This window comes from Haemaphysalis longicornis, unplaced genomic scaffold (assembly GCF_048455015.1).
Source record: "Haemaphysalis longicornis isolate Haplotype H1 unplaced genomic scaffold, Haemaphysalis longicornis Haplotype H1 scaffold_5, whole genome shotgun sequence".
Classification (NCBI taxonomy): domain Eukaryota; kingdom Metazoa; phylum Arthropoda; class Arachnida; order Ixodida; family Ixodidae; genus Haemaphysalis; species Haemaphysalis longicornis.
The window spans coordinates 169,525,335-169,544,068 of record NW_027526385.1 but is presented as its reverse complement, the minus strand read 5'-3'; the positions used below and the strand labels follow the sequence as shown (position 1 = coordinate 169,544,068).

The following is an 18,734-nucleotide window of genomic DNA, read 5'->3' as shown; positions in this document are numbered from 1 at the left end:
TAACTCGAGGGATAAGAATGGCCTGGAGTGCATTCAGCCGGCATGCTCAGATAATGGATGGCTGCCTTCTAATGTCGCCTAAGAAGAAAGGGCAGGACCGCTGCACCTTACCGGTACTCACCTACGGGGAAGAATCTTGAAGGCTCATTAAAAGGGTTAAACCTAAACTGAGGAGGATTCAGTCAGCAATGGAATGGAAGATGGTAGGTATATCATTGAGGCGCAAGAATTGACCGGAGTGGGTCAGGAAACAAACGCGTGTTAAGGGCATGTTCGTAGAAATTAAGAAGAAGAAATGGATGTGGAAAGGGCACGTAATGCGAAGGGAAGACAACCGTTCATCAGTAAAGGTAGCAGACAAGATTCCCAGAAAAGGCAAGCATGGCGGAGGGCAGCTGGAAGTCAGTGGGTGGCAGGAAGTCAGATGAGCAGATAAGATGAAGAAGCTTGCAGGCATAAATTCATCGCAGTTAGCACAGGACTGGGATAATTCGAGGTTCATGGGAGATGCCTTGTCGTAGACACTTAGGTCACGGCCCGGGGGGTAAAACAAGGTCCCCTTCACCCCGAGTAGTCCAAGGGGCACTGGCTACTACCCCCAGGCGCAGGAAACAAACATTCTATAACATAAACACCCCAGAAAGTGGAGGGGGAAATATCCCCGGCGGTAGCCCAGTGTTCATCGCACGAGACCAGTATACTGGAGGTCGTGGGTTTGGATCCCACCCGGTGGGCATTTTGTCGCCACTTTGTTTTTTCCCCCAAATTCTGTATCGGTTTCAATCACCTACCACACCCTCTCCTTTGCTTTCAAGGTTTTCTTGACTGCCAACCCTTATTTCTGCCCTATTTCAACCAGCCCTTCATTTTCTTTTCTGATTGGCTATGTATGTATGTATGTATGTATATGCCTATATATATATATATATATATATATATATATATATATATATATATATATATATATATATATATATATATATATATATATATATATATATATATATATATATATATATATATATATATATATATATATATATATATATATATGTCTTTCGGCAACACATGATAAAAGAATACTGTATTAGGCTAAAAAATTTCAACATTGCTTATATCTCTCTGCGACCACTAGCAACGCCAAATCATAGTCCGTATGAATTCCCTATATGCAAAGTGTGCGCAAAACATACGAAAAACATGAGGTCCTGTATTTCGATTTAACAGAAAGACAGAAAAACGAGAAGTCTGTCTCACGTTTTCATTCTGACAAACCGTTCGAATATTTTTTTTTTGAAATATTATCTGTAATCTGTATTGGTTACGCTTGGGTGCGTAATAGTGCGTAGGAATTGCGTATTACCATAATTTTGCATATACGGAACGTTTAACGAGGGTGCTACAGAAGGAAACGCAACAAATAGTTTTGTGGGTTTTATTCGTTCAGATGCTTTCAAACCCGCGGAACGCCACTGAACCCGTTAGCAAACAATCAGCACCTGTGGAATCTGGAATCTTTTTGTGGACGACATCCGGGTGGGTCAACGTTCGGTGGACGTCGCACGGGTGTGTGCTTCCACCGGCAGGCGAAGTAATAATTTCGAGTAATTTCTCTTTATTTGAGCACACCCTGGAGCCCGCAGAATCCATGCACTTCCCCTGATGTTAATCGGAAAAGATTGAGCACCACGGACCGCGAAAAAAACTCTCCCGCATCCCCACGAATTGAATCATGACGAGTGGGTGAAGCAGTGGGGATCGTTCTTAGCGTAAGTCACCCGTGAGAGCGCTTACTGCTGCTGAAACGATTTCCAATCCTATCCAATACAATCCAATCCAATTCATTTATTCCATTCCAATCCAGTTTGATAGAAATCAAAATCCAAATTCAATTCAATTCAATCCAATCCAATGCTCCTTGCGCATGCGCGGCACGGCTCTCCAGGAGCTCTCTCTCTCTCTCTCTCTCTCTCTTTCTCGCTCTATACCTTGTGAACCTTTTATATTTTTCTTGTTAACCTTTTGGGAACCTTTTGTTCAGAGATGTTTCGATTTACACGATGCTCTGTCGTGAGCACGGCCGCCGGACTCCGTACAAGCGTCGCCCTTAGGGTGCTTCGCCCCTTAAAGATGAAACAACAGCGAAGGCACACCAGGCAAACGTATATATAGCCGAGAAATTGGGATCAAATGCAGCGGCTGCTGGTGCAATGGCGTCAGAAAGGACCAAAAACGACCAGGGAAGCAAGAAGAAATTCGGCACATGCAATCGGCTAGCATGGAAAGGTCGGTATCTGTAAAGGCAGTTGCGGGTGCCTCCAATGCGCCATAGATAAGACCCTCTCATGCGGAACCACCGTGATCGCGGAATTGCCATTGTCAGCGCTTGTCTCGCGTTACGAGGACAAAAGCTCTCGAGTGTGCAAGACGAGATAGTGCCGGCCCACCTTATCTGTGAGCCATTGTCTGTTTCCTCCCGGGGAGTTCTGTACTAGAAGGGGTTGCTGATATGATCTACAGAAAAAAAAAACCTTCGAACAACTAAGAAAACACTTGTGCTGATTTCATAAGTACAATTATTATGTATTGTTTTATGAAGGCGGTACTCCATGCAGGATTTTCTCGTGGTATCATCTCGCTGCTTTTACGCAAAATGCTGCTCATCACGTATATATAAATCAGACGACCGGCGGCACACACTACCATTCAAGCTTTACATCTGAGTTCCGGTATTTGTGGCTATAGGCTTTCAGTTAGGGGCTCATAATGAATTCACCGACATATATTTTGACGCTGGCACTGCTTTCGGCCTCGTTCATCTATTCACAGGGTAACTGTATGTTTTTCAAATTTTATCTAATTCCTCGATTCCGCTTTGGCTCTCCAGTTAAGTTTATTAGTTTGCGCACTGATGCATCTTTATTGCTTAAAACATATTCTTCTACATGCACTTTTGAGAGTTGTCTGGACAATATGCCAAGCCGAGTGCACGTAAAAGCTTTGCCCCAAAACTTTAGCGCCGTTTCGCGTGTGTGCATTCCTAGAATGGTCATAGAGTTAAGTACAGACTGATAATATGATCACCACAATACACGGCATGTACAAGCCACATGTTTTAAAGGTAGACAGTGCAGCGCTATTGCAATAAATTAGTCGGGAGTATCAGTAACTTTATGTTGCGCAGCACATAAATGCTAACTCGGACAGGAGAGTGCGATGTCAATTTGCACGCGCTACGGTTATTGCTAGACGCTCACACTGGCTCTGTGTTGGCTAAACGAGCGTAACCTTAGTTGTGGAGCTTTATCAGATATTTGACAAAACACGCCGCGGAAACAAGGATCATCACAGTTTGTCAGAAAATTTCTGTTAAAAAAAACATATGCGTTCTTTTGCAATATTCTTTGCGTGTTTTAATTCTGTAGTCTGTTATTATTGAACCATTAGTTTGAACCTTCCGCATATTATGCTGTGCTGAAATGCGATGAGGCGAGGCAATTCGTCCGGCTTTCAGAGCGTGATAACACCAGCAGCTAAATCGCGGTTTTATGATCCTTACACCATGAACCAAGTCGGCACAGCCGGGAGATGAAAAATTGCTCCGTTGAGCATAGATACGAAGTATAAATAAAAAACAAATACTGTGCTGTTCACACACAGCCTGCCTCCACGCCAGTTGATAAAGTGAAAGTTAACGTATGTGGCTAGATGAAGTTATGAATACGCTATTTTCTATAAAGTTACATCTATCAAGAGATGATCAAGTCGGCCAGACGTGTTCTACTGGAATATTCAGTGAAAAAACATGACTTTATTTCTTCACATTTTACCACGAAAAAGAAATATCTTCAGTTTCTGTTGGGTATGTATCGGCACGGCCGTCAGCAAGCTTATCATATTGGATTTTTGACAGACGACTGTAATCTGTAAATGAACAAATCACAGTGCAAGCCATGACAACTACAGACCTGTTCTCAGCTAGGTGGGGGCCCCTTCTCCGAGCACAATTTTCCGCTTCCCTAGGTTCCCTTTTCTTTTTAGTGTAATCCGTGGAATAGTTTACAACAGCTCACCTTTCGGGAGATCGGAAATTCATGCCTTCTGAGAAGCGCATTCGTGAGAAGGGTGAATAATCAGAACAAAAATATTTGTGGACGTTGGCGTCGGCGTAGTCATAAAATCATTGCTCAATACTACTTCAAATAGTAGGCATCGGTGTTCTCATGTGCCGGTATTTTTATCCAATTACAACCCCCCACTCTTTGTTATCGCCGCGTGCAATCAGACTGCGGTCTAGCAGGTGCACTCTACATGAAGGCTTGCATTCCAAACGTCTTTGTTTCCCGCAGATCCCACACGTCAGGCATAGCGGAAATAGAAGAATCAGACGTGCAGTTAGCCTTACCCTCAAAGCAGAGCTTCAGAACCTTATGCTTTATCCGATAGCGAAACTGTCATCTCCAAACACACAAGTGGCAAGGTTTTAAGCACACCAAGAAATGGCGGTATGTATCCGCAACTGTAACTACCGCTATGGGGTAAATGGTGACTGTGCCGGGGCCATAGCAACAACACGTGTGGGCTGGCTATCACAATGGCTCAAGAAGAAAGCATTACAAATGTTGAAGGTAGCCTTACCTGTAGCGACGCCTAGATAAGTAAGAAAACTTTTTTGAAACATTTTGTATGACGCCTATAATTGTATTCACAAATTTTGTTTCAGAAGGAGGGTTTTTCTAGAGAAGTAGGAGAGTGAGCTCTACTATTGGATGATGATCAACACGTTATTAGGCAAATGTAGGTAGCTACTAGCCTATTTTGAGAAACATGCGATTGAAATTCGCCTCACCAGAAGAAGGTGCAAAAATTGCCGAGCGTTAGGAAACTTTGTTCAACGCAAAACGATTTGTCATTCAGCCTTTAAAACGTTATTTGAATCTGCCACGACGAGTTTCCCACTATACTACTGACGGCTTCATCAACACCCTGCCGAAAGTTACGAACATAAGAATTTGAAATTTCGAAAATAAACGTCCGTCTTGACGCTGGGGCTTATTACGAGAATTTCGGACATTCTATCTTTCAGAAAGAAGAGAGGGCTACATAGAGTTTCCGCAATTTGTTGATTACCTTGTAGGTCATTACGGTGGCGCTTCATTTCTGAAAACCTGAAACAGCTCAAGCCAACGCTCAGCCATCCAGCTATACCTCGGTACATCTGATTTTGAGAATAAGTGGCTATCACTAAGTAGGAGATTTTGAGAATAAGTGGCTATCACTAAGTAGGAGATTAATATGGGTGGTCTGTTTCAGGGGCAGAGCAGCTGACCGCCGGAGCAGTGTCACGAGGAAGTGGCGCAAAAGTTTTGTTTAATAAGTTACACGGAATGCGGATGTATCCTTTTGCTGAAACACAGCAAAACACAAATACTCTAGGATGCAAACTAACACTAATAAAATCTAAAAGAAACGCGCGAAACGAGAGTTCGCCCTTACGTCAGTTCACACAACACGCTCACGTCTCAGTCCACTCACTGTTTTGGCAATGTAGCACCGCCGACTAGGGCACTCTGCGGCTTTCGCGCGCTCGCTTCCACGCCTTAAGACCCTGTTAACGTACTTCGGCTAACGGAAACAAGACGAGACAATAGCCGTTTGGAAGCCCGAGCTTCGGAGGCAGTAGCTTCGGACAGCCTATAGTTGACGCAGGTGGTTCTCCACCTCAGGGCCTGTCCAGATACAGCGACGCCGCAGGAACAAATCCATGAATGCTGAGCCAGCCCGTCTTTATAAGACTGCCCCCGAACCCCAGCCCGGTCGTCGTTTGTCTTGTTGTTATTGTTGTTTCCGCTTCACAAATGGCAAATACCCACTCGGGTGATTGGCCCAGAACTGGCCATTGTCATTTAGTTCGCTCGCCGATGCACCGGAACTACGTCAACCCTCCCATCTTCCACTCGCGACCATGTTGTTGTTAACGTTCATTAGAAAGGAAGGCCATAGGCCAGGGGGGGGGGGCGAGAGGAAGGCAATGGGGAGGGAGGAGGATAGTCCTGATGACGTCGTCTTCAAGGGATCTCTTCAGAAGTCATGCACACCACTGCTAAATTGGTCATACTAGGCCGCGTTTTGTGGCATAAATAATGAGTTGGAAGTGTTTGTCGTGGGGCATCCCTTCATACAGCCGGTGATGATGACAATGATGAATGTGATCCTCGGGGAATGGTACATGCCAAAAAAGGCGACCCCAATAACACGACCAACCGAAAGGGGACCATATATACATACATGGCCCGATTTTTAAATGTAGAGTGATGGAGAAGCCTTCTGAATATAAAAAGAAAGAATTAAGAAGTAGAAACCCCGCCCAACCATACCAGAAATAAATGAGCATTTTTATCAAGCTCAGAAGGGTAGAGCCCACTTGGGTGTTATCTCTTCTTTCCATTCCTCTTTCATCTTTGGTTTGTCGCCATCGTCGGCCAGTGCTTTTTTTTTCGCGGCACGGGGTTGATAGTAATCACAGGAATATGGCTCCCAAAACAGTGTAAAGGCTAGGCTGTGTTCGTTGAGATTTCTCATTTCTCCTGGGCCGATCATATATGTACTCTATTTGCTTAAATACAAACACATTGTAATATAAAAAAAGTTTTGGATCCTGTCTCCGGAGCAAAACACTAATTCGGCATGCGGTATTGCTGACTAAATTTCGTGTTCTGCCAGATTCTGAAATGTATATTCTACGTGGCAATAATCCCGCTTCGTTTTTATTCGCAAGAAGAACTGATACAATTGCACATGAACAGGTTCAATGATTTCTCCCAGAATACCCTCTAAGAACGAACGGTACTTCTCGGATAATGAAAGAAACAAGAAAAGGATAATGAAGGAAACAACGAAGACATGCGATCAAACTCCCAGGAGAACATTTGTAATAGAAACGTCCATTTACGTTGCTATCATAGCTTGAAAGCTACGCACAGTGTCTTTTTCGAATGCAGTCCTACACCAGAAAAAAAAACTGGCAAATTTCGTTTTCCAATTCCAGTTTTTTTTTTTTTTTTAGAGAGCAGTGTGAGACAGGAGCAGTTTCAGGTCTATGGGGCAGGCCATCTCTTTCCACTGAACTTGCAAGGATGAGGATGATGATCACGGTGGTGGTGGTGATACCGGTTGTTCTGGTGGTGGTTTTTAATGGTACCGAAGCTTGAATAGCATTTGGAGGGTTAGCATTGAAGCACAATTGTTGGGGCGAATCCCTCGGCGAACACTGGGATACCAAGCGTTTTCCGCAGATTCCTCAATCTGGGCACCAACTTTGATGTAATACACCCGGACAACCAACGACAATATTACCTCTAGTTTGTTACAAAACCACCACTAGAATTTTATGTTACTCTTAAATTTTCACGTGAAGTTTATTCCGGGCCCTGTTCAACAGAACCGAAATAAACATCAAACAGACATACGTATGCAAAAATTTGTTCTAAATTTATGCGACAAGGGCAAAATATTTCATTCTTGAAGTTAGAAAATCTCCTTGCTTTAAAAAATTAACTGTGGTTTTTCGATTCTATGCGAATATCTTACTAGCCGTTATACACTTGTTTCAAATTATGTCGACAAGGCGCCTAGGTTTTTATATTCCAGTGCTACAACAGTGCTCACTGGCAAACCAAAATAAAACATTCGTTTTTTCCTCCAAACGTAGGAGCGGATGTGAGCAATGCAGACTCGAGTGAAAGCGGCTCCTGCATTGAAGTTACGCTTCCCAACGTGCTCGGAATCGGCAAGGTATTATTTATAACCTTTGCAATACTTGGGTGGCTGAGTTCGCGTCTGAAGTTTGGGAAGACATTGACGATGTGGGACGCGTGAGATGCGGACTGTTTAGTGACTATAGGCCCCGCAAGATTGTGGAAGGCATAATATCGGGGCGCTTTATCTGTAGTATGTCCATATGATTGAACATACAGGGATGTTTCCAAGAAGTTTAGGAATTACGGAGAAACTGATTAATGTACCAACTGCTTTGAATAAGAAAAAAAGCTTTGAATAACCAACAGGAACCTATGCACAGACATTAGCAAAACGCCCTCATTGTCCTTTGCTTCCAATGTCTGGAGAAAAGCACAAAACATGCTAGCTTTTACGTACTCTGTGAACGATGATCTTCACAATACCAAAAGCACACAAGGGAAAGTAATTCATGTTACTCACAAGTCTAAAATAATTGCTAAAGCTAGTTTCACTCCTAGCACCAATGCAAACTTAAAAATTGTCACATCACTTTTAAAACGCATTACCAAAAACAAGCTTAGATAGTTAGCATTGGATCAGGTGTCCTCAGACCTTCAGCCTGCATTTATTATTTCCAAAAGAGTACTTTAAGTGCACTGCAAAGGTGTAAGTCGTCGCTGCCCCCGTTCTGACAGGCAAGATTTTTAACGCCTTTCACAGGCGGGTTCAAATCGGTCTGGATGAGCGATGTGTCATTACAACAATGAGATACATGAACCATTATCTGGTAGTAGTTGCCGATGTATCACAGTCGAGGTTTGTAGAAACCGCAAGTTAAAGGGACCCTGCAACACTTTCTCCAACTTGATTTACGAAATCCTAAATGCTTGCACAACGTAGTCACCCACCACACCAAGTATTTATATGGGGGGGGGGGGTAGCGAAGTACCTCAGCCATAATTTCCGGCTCTCTGGCTCAAAATATGTGTCTCTCCTTGCCGTTCCCAACGTTTTTAGACGGCCCGAATAACGTCATTGAGGCCCTGTAGCGGCCGTTGGCCAGTTTTCTATCAGTTGCAGCAATGAACGCTTTTCGATAGCAACTTTAAAAATAAAGCCACAAAAACAAAGCAGAAACAGAAGGCGTATCTGGTGCGACAAGCGCATGACGCAGTGCCGCTCCGTGCTGGCAATAACTGTATGTTTCGCAGTGCTTCCAGTAACGATGGAAAGAGTGAAAGTTTCTATTAAAAGTTTTGCAGGGTCAATTTAATGTCACCAACTCACGTGAAAGTGCGTTGGAGACTACCAAATCAATTGCGTGCGGCACAGTTACTTTAGCATTCGTTTTTTTTGTATTTGAAGCTCGTGTTTCTAACCATGCATACGTGTTTGGAGTATTAGCTACGCGTCTGAAGGCAGGTCATTTTGTAGAACCCCGCTCATTGTAAATGTGAAAAACAGCAGTAGCTCTGACTTGTCTTAGTGAAGCAGCAATACGGTGTTACAGGCGCAATTTTAAAAACCGCTTTATTATAAAAAATCAAAGCTTCGCAAAAGGTAATTGTCGTCGCACATGCCCTCTAACTTTTGTGATAGCCTTCAAGAACAAAAACAAGACGGAGTGGACAATTAAAAACCGGATGATAGGAGTAGGTGCATGTGATCGCTTTTGGCACACGGTACGTGACACTGTATCTGATAATGGCACAATGTTAATCTGGTATTCAGGGCACCGTAAAAAAATTGCCAAAGTATATGCGATGCTTGACAAGGCGACCTTTAGCCTTTGCTTTAAGAAATGTGCTCTGCAGTACACGCAATGCACAAGAATTGTTGCCTATGAAATCTCACAAAGCTGCAAGCAAGTTTTTGTCCATCATGCTGAACAGTGTTACATAGATCGCCGAGGCGAATCCCAACTTGGCTGTTAGAAATATATTTGCCGGACATTTGGAGCACCATTTCAAGCTTTGCCATTACCGTTCAAATGTTCATCACACCAAGCTGATAGCATGTTCAAGTAACAAGCTAAAAAAAGAAATACTTAAAGTCTTTCATATTGCGATTGAAGAGGCCACGTGCATCGGCGCCCGGCTAGCAGTACGTCGGGTTAGGGAGGTAGCCGTTCGGACGGAATCGAAAACCGTTATGTCCTGGGTAAGTTAAAATAATTTTTCGACAACTAAAAACCTCTGTTTCTCCAAATTAACCTAAATTAGAAATTACCTCGTGGTCGTTGTGCTAGTGTTCATTAGCCCTACTCTTTTGCGCTTTTTTTTCTAATGTATACTCTGCCTCATCGAATACATAACCATTAGGGCACATACCGGCTTATCACCGTGAGCTCGTACTGCTGCAGTGACTATTCTTCATAAAGACTTTTCAAGTGATCAAGCATAAGAAGAAAGGGTTTATGTAATGCTCAAGCAAAGTGCAACGTATTTTAGTTTGCTGAAGTATAATAACATTGAAGTACAAATATATCTCTACTTTTCAGTGCCTGGGAGAAAATCTGAATCTGTGCCAAAATGACAAGGTAAGTTTTGCAAACAAACCTCGCTCCTAAACTTGTCATACCGCTTTTTCCCGGGAAAAATTTTTTAGGTTTTGTTTTGCTTAGGAAGCGAGACTGAGCTAATGAACTAACGCCTTGTAGTTTACAACAGCCTTGCGAGTGCTGTTACACTTCTAAATTACACAGCCCAAAGTAACAACAAAAACTAAGAACTCTCTAGTCTATTAACTGCGCATGGGTGGTTCCGTGTCTTCTTTACTTGTTGCTAAACATTTTTTTCCAAGGATTCCTTTCCAACCTGTAAGCGTTGTCGTGTGTTGCAGCCCTCGCTCACTTGCCTCAGCCGTCTCGTACGGGACGTCACCACAGGGAAGAGAACCTACTTTCTAAAGCACTATATACGGTATATAAAGCTTAACCTGTTAATGGATTTTGGTCCTTTGAAGGAAACTGTGATTAATACATTTTAGTGAGGAGAACTTTCGCCCCTGGTACAGTTGTTTTGTGGCCGCAGCGGCGCCCTCATAACCGAGCGAGCGAAACAACCTCCAGCAAAAACCAAAACAAAGTAGCAGTGGCTTAGCTCGGCTATGCCAGGATATACGTAGCATGAGCTAAGGTTCAGCAATCCAACTAATTCAGTCCAGTCCAATCCGGTCCAGTCCTGTCCAGTCACTGCTTCTCGCGCATGTGCTGCACGGCTCTCCAGCAGCCACGCATAATCACTATCAAGCGGCTCTGGCGCAGCATAAGACTTGACTACTGCGCAACGCAGGCGCACAGCTGGGCAATCGCCGGAACCAGTGTGTCTGCCGCTGCTATGATGTCATTCCTCTTGAATGCGCAGACCGGCGAATGTGTAGACCCAATTCTCTACACACCCGTACTCCAATTGAATTGGATTTCAAACCCAATCCAATTTCATCCAATCGAACCCAATCCAATCCAAATCCAATCCATGACAGTCAAATGCAAAGCTCCTGGAGCTCGCGCAGCACGGAGCTTCAGGTTCCGCGCAAAACTGCTCCGCCTGGGCCAGCGTGGCTTACGCTACAAAAAAAAAAACAGTGGAGCAGCATTTCGCGAAAGTGGGAAGGGGGGGGGGGGGGTACCGGGCGGAAGATGGCACTTGCTGCTAAGGCGTGATCTCCCAGCGCGTCACCACCGCTCAGTATGTCTCCCTGCTCCCACTCACCCTTCTGCCATGCTTCGTCGCCCAGGATCTTCTCTAGCTCACACTTTCGCCAGCCGCTCCTTCTTCGTTTCCAGCTCATTCGAACGACGCGATAGAAAGAAAGTGTTTATTAAGCTGAAAATATTTACTAGGCCAAGTTTTGCCTCTCGACAGAGGACACAGGTCTCGCCGGGGGAGAAAAGAGCATTGAAAAGGAAGAAATGCGTGGCTGGTTGAAACACGATTTGGAACAATATCCGCCGCGGCGAGATAACAGCAGAGGAGCGCCTGCCACCGTGCGTTCGCTGATCACCGGATTACTTCCTGAGGTTCAGCAGATATGAGACCTGGCGGAGGAGACTGCAGTTTGCGCTGCGCACGAACTTCGCGTTAGAGAGTATAGTATTTTTCTTGTGATTTTGTCTTGCGTTTTACTTTACCAAGCAGTTCGAATTGAAACAAAATCGTAACGCTGACGCCTAGATTCTTGCTTAGGACTTATGTGCTCATCTGTGCGTTCTAAAACAACGTGAAAATTTGCTTCTTGTTTCCACCCTTTTTTCTAGACGCTGATCCCAGGAGTCCTGTCATTGGTGAACGTAAGCAAATTTGCTATCTCAAAAAGATTTTCTTTTCGGTCTATTTCTTTTTTTAGTGTCATCGCGTTTCACTTGCCTGTGTTGCTCTTCAATGCATTTATCGTGCGTACTTCCATCTCACCACAGCCGATTTGGAGTCTCCCTATGACTATGTCGCCCGATATTTGGTTACGCAGTGTGTTACGGGCTTTGGTTTTTCGCCTTTTTGAATAACCAACACAGTTCCAATGCCGATGAAAGTATAGCGGGAATAACCCTGCAGTTTTCTGATACTTCAAGACGGGTATTTAGGTATTTACTGCAACAATCGCCACCAATTTTAACTTGTAACAAAAGGAACTGTCACGTACATTTATATGTACAAATTTACTGCAGAGTATTTAGGAATTTGAATGCATTTTCTGCCCTTATCAGAGAGTATATTTATGTGTTCTTAGTATAATACGACCGTCAGGTGTTACGACACAAAACTTTTGTGGCCTGCCGATGTCGCATTAACCAGCGCGGACAGCATCTGAACGAAAACAGGGCTCTACCTTCATACGTAAGGCGTGCTCCCCGCCGTTTTGTATTCAAGGGCATCTTATAAGGGGTATGTAGCCCTGCGGCTTTTTTTTTTTAAGCTTCGTTATTGGTACTTTTATTGCGCATCGCTCTTTTCGCTTTATTTCGTCTACTTCAATTGTTACCACAATGCAGACAGCTCCGAGCACTGTTTCGAGGAGCTTCAAACATGTTTTTCCGAACAGTATTGTATGACCAGCAGCACACATACGAGGTAGCTGCAAAGGCTCAGAAGATGAAGCTACAATGTTTTCGCACTCAAGCAGACATGCATACCTAAGTACAAAAGCGGAATGTTTTTCTTGTCCCGCCCGGCCCTCCCCCCCCTTGTCCTGTCGTTCATATTAACAGTACCTGAGTAGCCGTAGTCATTTCCCGCTTTGAGGAGGCCGGGAGAAGTCGTAGTCACCGGCTGTCCGCGTTACTATTCGTTTTGTTTCCCACTCTTCCACCATTTTTGGATCTTTGAGGGCATGCACGCTTTCGGTACCTGCGCCTCTTGGACGTCATCGTGTTTCTAATAAACGAAATTGATTAAATTTCAGCATTAAACCGTAATGCACGTGCCAACGTGTGCGTGTTTAACACAAATTTCCTATTTACACTAGATATCCACGCAGATGTTAGCTTTTTTTAGGGTTGTTTGGCGCCTAAACTGTAGTTCTTTATGGCTTAAATGAAATCGTCTGCACGTAGTGGGTAATGCGGGCTTTAAAGCATAAACATTATATTTAGCATAGACATGACACAATACGTATTTATTCACTTTATTGATATTTACGCTGGAAGCTAATTATTGTGAAACGATGAGTGTCTCCTCAAGAAATCACCTTGAGGCAATAAATTTAAAAGGTTCTAATATTAGAACGTGCATAACTTGAGTAGAATCGCACGAAACTGTCATTAGGATAGAAAACCTGGAGTAGGATAGTTACGTCAGAGCAACGAATGCAAGGCATGGAATAACGGGAAAGTAAGAATGGTGATTTTCATGTCAACTGTCATCTCCCTAAGTATTGGCAATGAATGGGTAAAAAATAACGTAGACGCGCAAAACGCTGTCGTAGGGTTGGTACTAGTATTATGATGGCTCCTCTCAGCACCTACAACGGCCCTTTATCCCCTCTTGCTCAAAGTAAGAAAAGAACAGAAGAAAAAAATGGCTGTCATCCAGTGCTGCGACAATGTATACCCAGCGAAGGTGTCGTAAACAAGTGCAGATGTTGATGGTGGAAAGTATAAAATGTTGTCGTCATCTTGGTGGACTTGTAGCTCGCGCAAGGCTTTTCTGGCGAATAATGACGGGTCCTCCCTTGCACGATGCATGCGCTCGGGGTCTTCGGTGAAAAATTATGCATCCAGGCTCGTATGACGCATGCATTCAAATTTTAATAAAGTCAACCCTCTTTTGGAGAGCAGCTGCAAAACTAATTTTTACCAGAAACACATAAGAAGTTTCCCCACATCTAGTGTGCGGTTCTGCTGCTTAATGCTTCGTTTTTCAAAGGAATACTAAGCTCTATGCTGTGCTGTATTCCTGATTGGAGGAGAGAAACATAAGCCGTTTCCTTCAGTTGTTTTCACGGTTTTTTGCTACAAACAATGGCACGAAACCTTTGAACCGACGAGTGGCAGATTGCTTCCCTGTAAAAAAGTTTGAGCGTGTGCCTATATACACCAATGATTACTCTGTACGTCAAATGAATTCTGGATTTTGGAACAGAATGAATGTTCCTAAATGTTCTTCAATAAATGTTTTCCTAATTGATTTATCCAATTGATTTTTGCGAATAAATGTTGCCTATGGAATGGCCCAAAACAAAAATGAATGATTTCGCCTTGCGACGCCGGTAAAAAAACGAAAAGAATTTTTTTAACCAGGACGCCTCAACCACCGAAAAGACGAACTTAGCGAAACTGCTGTTTCAAATGGCTTCAAATTTCATGATCAAATTGCGAGTATGGTGTTCCAGCTCAATATTGCTGCAAGTTTTAAAAAACAGCAGGGCGAGAATTGAAAGCGCCGTAATTCTGTTTCAGATCTTTATCTTTTTATTACACGCCAGTACAGATATGTAACTGGTTTTTATTGATATAAGTAACTCATGCTGGTATCCAAATACTGTTATAGAATATTTAAAAAAAACCACCTAATAGCGACAATGAGGCTTTCAGGAAGACTGTGTTTTTACACATTCCTCAATAACTATACAGCGCCTTGATATATCCAATTCATTTTTGCATGCACATGCCGCCTATACAGTTGTCCAAAAGCCAATTGCACAATTTTTTCCTAGCATGTGTATAAAGAGGCCAGCTAGAATCTTTATCTTATGCCCCTCTAGACATAGAATTCGGTTCAATTTTCCGGCGTGCTCATAGCGCTCGACATCTGTTACGACTTTCTGCAACCATGCGCCTCCCAGAGGAGCCCACATTTCCTAAACTGTGACTAATGCTTATCATTCCCATCTACTGAGGCAACAGTTCCCACGGGTAAGTAGGCGTTTGAGCGCACGATTTAGCTGCAATTTTTGTCGGGAGAGTTCCATTGAAACACGAGTTTTCTAGCCATTTCTCATAAACACATGCCTCCCGTAGGAGCTCGTGTACTGACAGCTGGCCTGAGTTCCTAGTTGTGTACACCTCCACGGTGAACTACCAAGCAATACAATGGGGAAATAACTATACACGTGTTATACCCACTAGCGTCAATAATATAGTGTTCAACCAGGGCATCGCCGGGAAATATCGCTAGTGTAAGATATACCAATATACTTTTTATGCAAGCCATATGTTTTTCTGTGTTCGTATTCCTTTTGACGAACATAATTAATAACACATTCAGTGAACATTGGAAGCTTTGCCATACGTAAAGCACAACACCAAAGTATTATTCTTCCTGGTGGTTGGATTAGCTGAAAGAGATATAGATATAACTTACCGTGACGAACTGCAGCGAAACGTGACTCACACCTTTATATTTTTTCAGTGCACTGTAACTTCTCTCTACAAAAATCTGTCTCCGGAAAACTTTCTCGTCACGGTGAAAGACATTCTTGTAGGCCTTGCCAACAAGCTTTCGCCTCGAGGTAGGTTTGGCTGGAAATATTTCTGTCGGCATTACTTTAGGCCACCACATTTCTTTCACCCATTGGAACAAGCTCTATAATATCCATCTGAACCTCCCGCTGAGCGCTAAAAATGTGTTTTAACTAACGTTCATACTCTATCGAGAAATGGCTACTGGGAATTTTTAATTTCGCCAGCAATTGGAACTTAGCAATGTATGTTTCGAACAAAATATTTTTCGTGTCCTATGTACTATGTCCTTCCGCCTGCGTCCTTTCAAGAAATTTTAACGGTTAGTTTCACTTTGTAACTGGTTTTTATTCCGGGGTATCGAACTTCCCTTGCAATATTTATTGCCCTCTGTTGTAGCAAATATTGTATTTTTCTTGTACTTTTAGCACAGCGCCTTAAAAAACGTTTTTACTTGCAAACTCTCGCAAAACATACAAACCGACAGTTGGCGCAAGGGATAGTTGGTGTCGGTTGAAATACTTAAATTGGTTTACGCATAAATTCGGGCGTAAGACTGTAATTATGTTTTGTTTGGAATACCAAGCGAAAATTAGTTATTTTACCCGGATTTCGCAGGTTAGTGATGATTGTCACAAATAAAACAAACGTTGGTCGCCTTAAGACCATACATTTTAACGAACAAATACACCGGCGGTTTTTTTCAACATAGACGTCGCTTCACACGGATTACAAGTGTAGTGGATGATAATACAATGCAACGGTGCACTTTCCTTTCAACAGAAAAACATTTATGAAATTGCATAGTGCTCTCTCGGCCCTCTTTTTTGCCGTTTTTGCTCAGTTCTTTTCAGCAAACAGCAACGCGCTAATAAAATATCGGTAGAATGACGGAATAAAAGAGTTGGGCGGCTTCGCGTTGAGGCCCAAAATTCTTAATCTTTAAGCTAGGCTCCCTGAGGTAAGCCATTTCACGTAATCACGGGTACATAAACACTTTGCACCCCTCAAGCGATCGTTGAAGCAGCTAGCCCAGAAAAAAACGTGTGCTGATTTTGTGCTATGCCTGCTTGCTAGACTTATTATTGCACGAAAAATGCATGTGCCTCTTCTGATGAAAAAGAAGTTATCAAGTAGCGTAGCCTTATGCAAGTAAAGCCTTATTTCATTCGAAAGACATGCTTCGACTAGCCCGTTTTGAGACAATCATTACTACTTCTCCAAATACCCGCAAGTTTCTTGAAAACCGAAGGCGGAATTCGCAAAGAACGCTTTGAATTTTTCCGGTACCTTTCCCAGCACAGCGGTGCCAGTCCATCCAAAATAAAATTTGCTTCTTCCTTGCGTTCTTCCGCAACAGCCTGTACAATATGCGTTTCTCGTAAAGCATAAATTATGGAATCCAGCGGCCATGATGGCATTTTTTCGAGCATCACAACTAAAAGAGGAAGAGGGCGAGAAAACTTTATGTAACAGTGAGAGTGAGCTAGTAAGTGGTAAGTCGTAAGAAGATGTTTACATCGGGAAGGCGGTTTGTGGAGGGGGGGGGGGCGAGGCGGGTGAGACTCACAGAAAAAGCACATGGTCCAGCTATGAAGGCACAAGTGCATGGGAGTGTAATTTATTTTTTGCTGATTGACTTGTGCCTATGCATCATAGTTTAGATCCCTATTTCCGCAGACCAGGCCGGACAGAAACGCTTCGTTTACGAAGTGAGCTTTACATCTGCACGGCTATTCTTAATTACTCTAGAATGGAAGTCGAAACGCGAGTGCTTGTAGTTTTCTCGTACCCTCATAGCAGCCTTACTTTTTTGCAGTGGCACGTATGGTGGAATTGTCTTTGGCGCAAAGACAACTCAGCAAGAATGTAACCATTGCAAATAATGTGTGTGAAGGCGAAATTAAGATCAAGATCCCAAACAGCCTCGGCAAGGTAAATCAAATTTTTCATTTGAGTTACGTATTTGCAGTGCCCTTCATTCTACATGACGCATTGTAATGAAGTCTTGTTTCAATATTCACATGTCCTCTTGCTAACCACATTAGTTCCGGTGCTCTTGGTATGACACATGTTCTTCAGGTGTATTCTTATATGGTGCATGCCTTGAAAGCAACAGCTGAAATAAAATACTCGATGTTGAAACCAGCAGTGTTCCTAAAGTAACTCTGAAGCGGTAGCGTTGTTAATACTTGTGATACTCCAGGAGGAAGTGGAAATCTTTTTGTCATACGCTTTGTTGATTCTGGGGTTTGACGCTCCGACGCTACATAGACGATAAAGCGTGTCGTAATGGAGGGCTCCGAAATGAATTTTGACCACCTGGGGATCTTTAACGTGCGCCGAAATCTCGTACACACGGGCGTTGTTTTTTCCCGCCTCCATAAAAAGCGGCAGCAGCGGCAGGGAAATGAACCCGTGTCCTCGTGCTCAGAAACAAAGGGCTCAAATAAAACAATCAAAGTGGAAACGAGCAGTGTTGCTTCAGTAACTCTCAAGAAGTAGCATTAATAATACTTGAGATAATTTGGCTGAAAGTAGAAGAATCGTTTTTGTTGCATTTTCCTAATATTTTCTGACGCAAGTACCCCTGCCACATGACTACGTGAGCTGCGACTCGAAGATTTAAACTCACGACCTTAAGCTCTATTTCAGGCTTGCTAAAATTCTTTTCACTAAAGTTACAATTTCTTTCAAAATCCATAAACAAGGATCGAAGATAGCAGTATGCTTCCTGGAAGTGTAAATTTCCTCGAGACCTTTATATCATCTTCAAACGTGCGAAATTTTTGACGACATTTTTTGTGAAAGTTGTGGATGGTTCAATAGCGCGATTCGGCGAACGAACACGTTGTAGGGCGTCACCACATAGGTGAAACAGAATACGTGCCTGTGTGAAGCGAAAGAAGTTCGGGTACACTAAGTAGTCGAAAAACACGTTTCACCCGGTGATGCAGCGGGTGAGTTCAGGCCAGGCTTATAAACAAAAGGCTGCCATGATTGCTGGCCGAAATTTGGGTTAATAAAATTTTACACGGCGATCTTTCTTGCACGTGGCATAATCCCGTGTTTCAACTCACAGGAATACTCAAATAAA

The 18,734-nt window shown here is 43.2% G+C and overlaps 1 protein-coding gene across 1 annotated transcript in view; it reads left to right on the top strand.

Annotated features, from left to right (window-relative positions):
- Positions 1–2,672: 2,672 nt before the first annotated feature.
- The window catches only part of LOC144138818 (uncharacterized), a 28,275-nt gene continuing 12,213 nt past the window's right edge, over positions 2,673–18,734 (top strand). The window contains exons 1-6 of the mRNA XM_077671295.1: positions 2,673–2,830; positions 7,712–7,794; positions 10,241–10,279; positions 11,999–12,031; positions 15,588–15,687; positions 17,457–17,572. Of these exons, the coding sequence (XP_077527421.1) occupies positions 2,767–2,830; positions 7,712–7,794; positions 10,241–10,279; positions 11,999–12,031; positions 15,588–15,687; positions 17,457–17,572 (435 nt within the window). The 5' untranslated portion in view covers positions 2,673–2,766. The remainder of the gene's footprint in view (positions 2,831–7,711; positions 7,795–10,240; positions 10,280–11,998; positions 12,032–15,587; positions 15,688–17,456; positions 17,573–18,734) is intronic.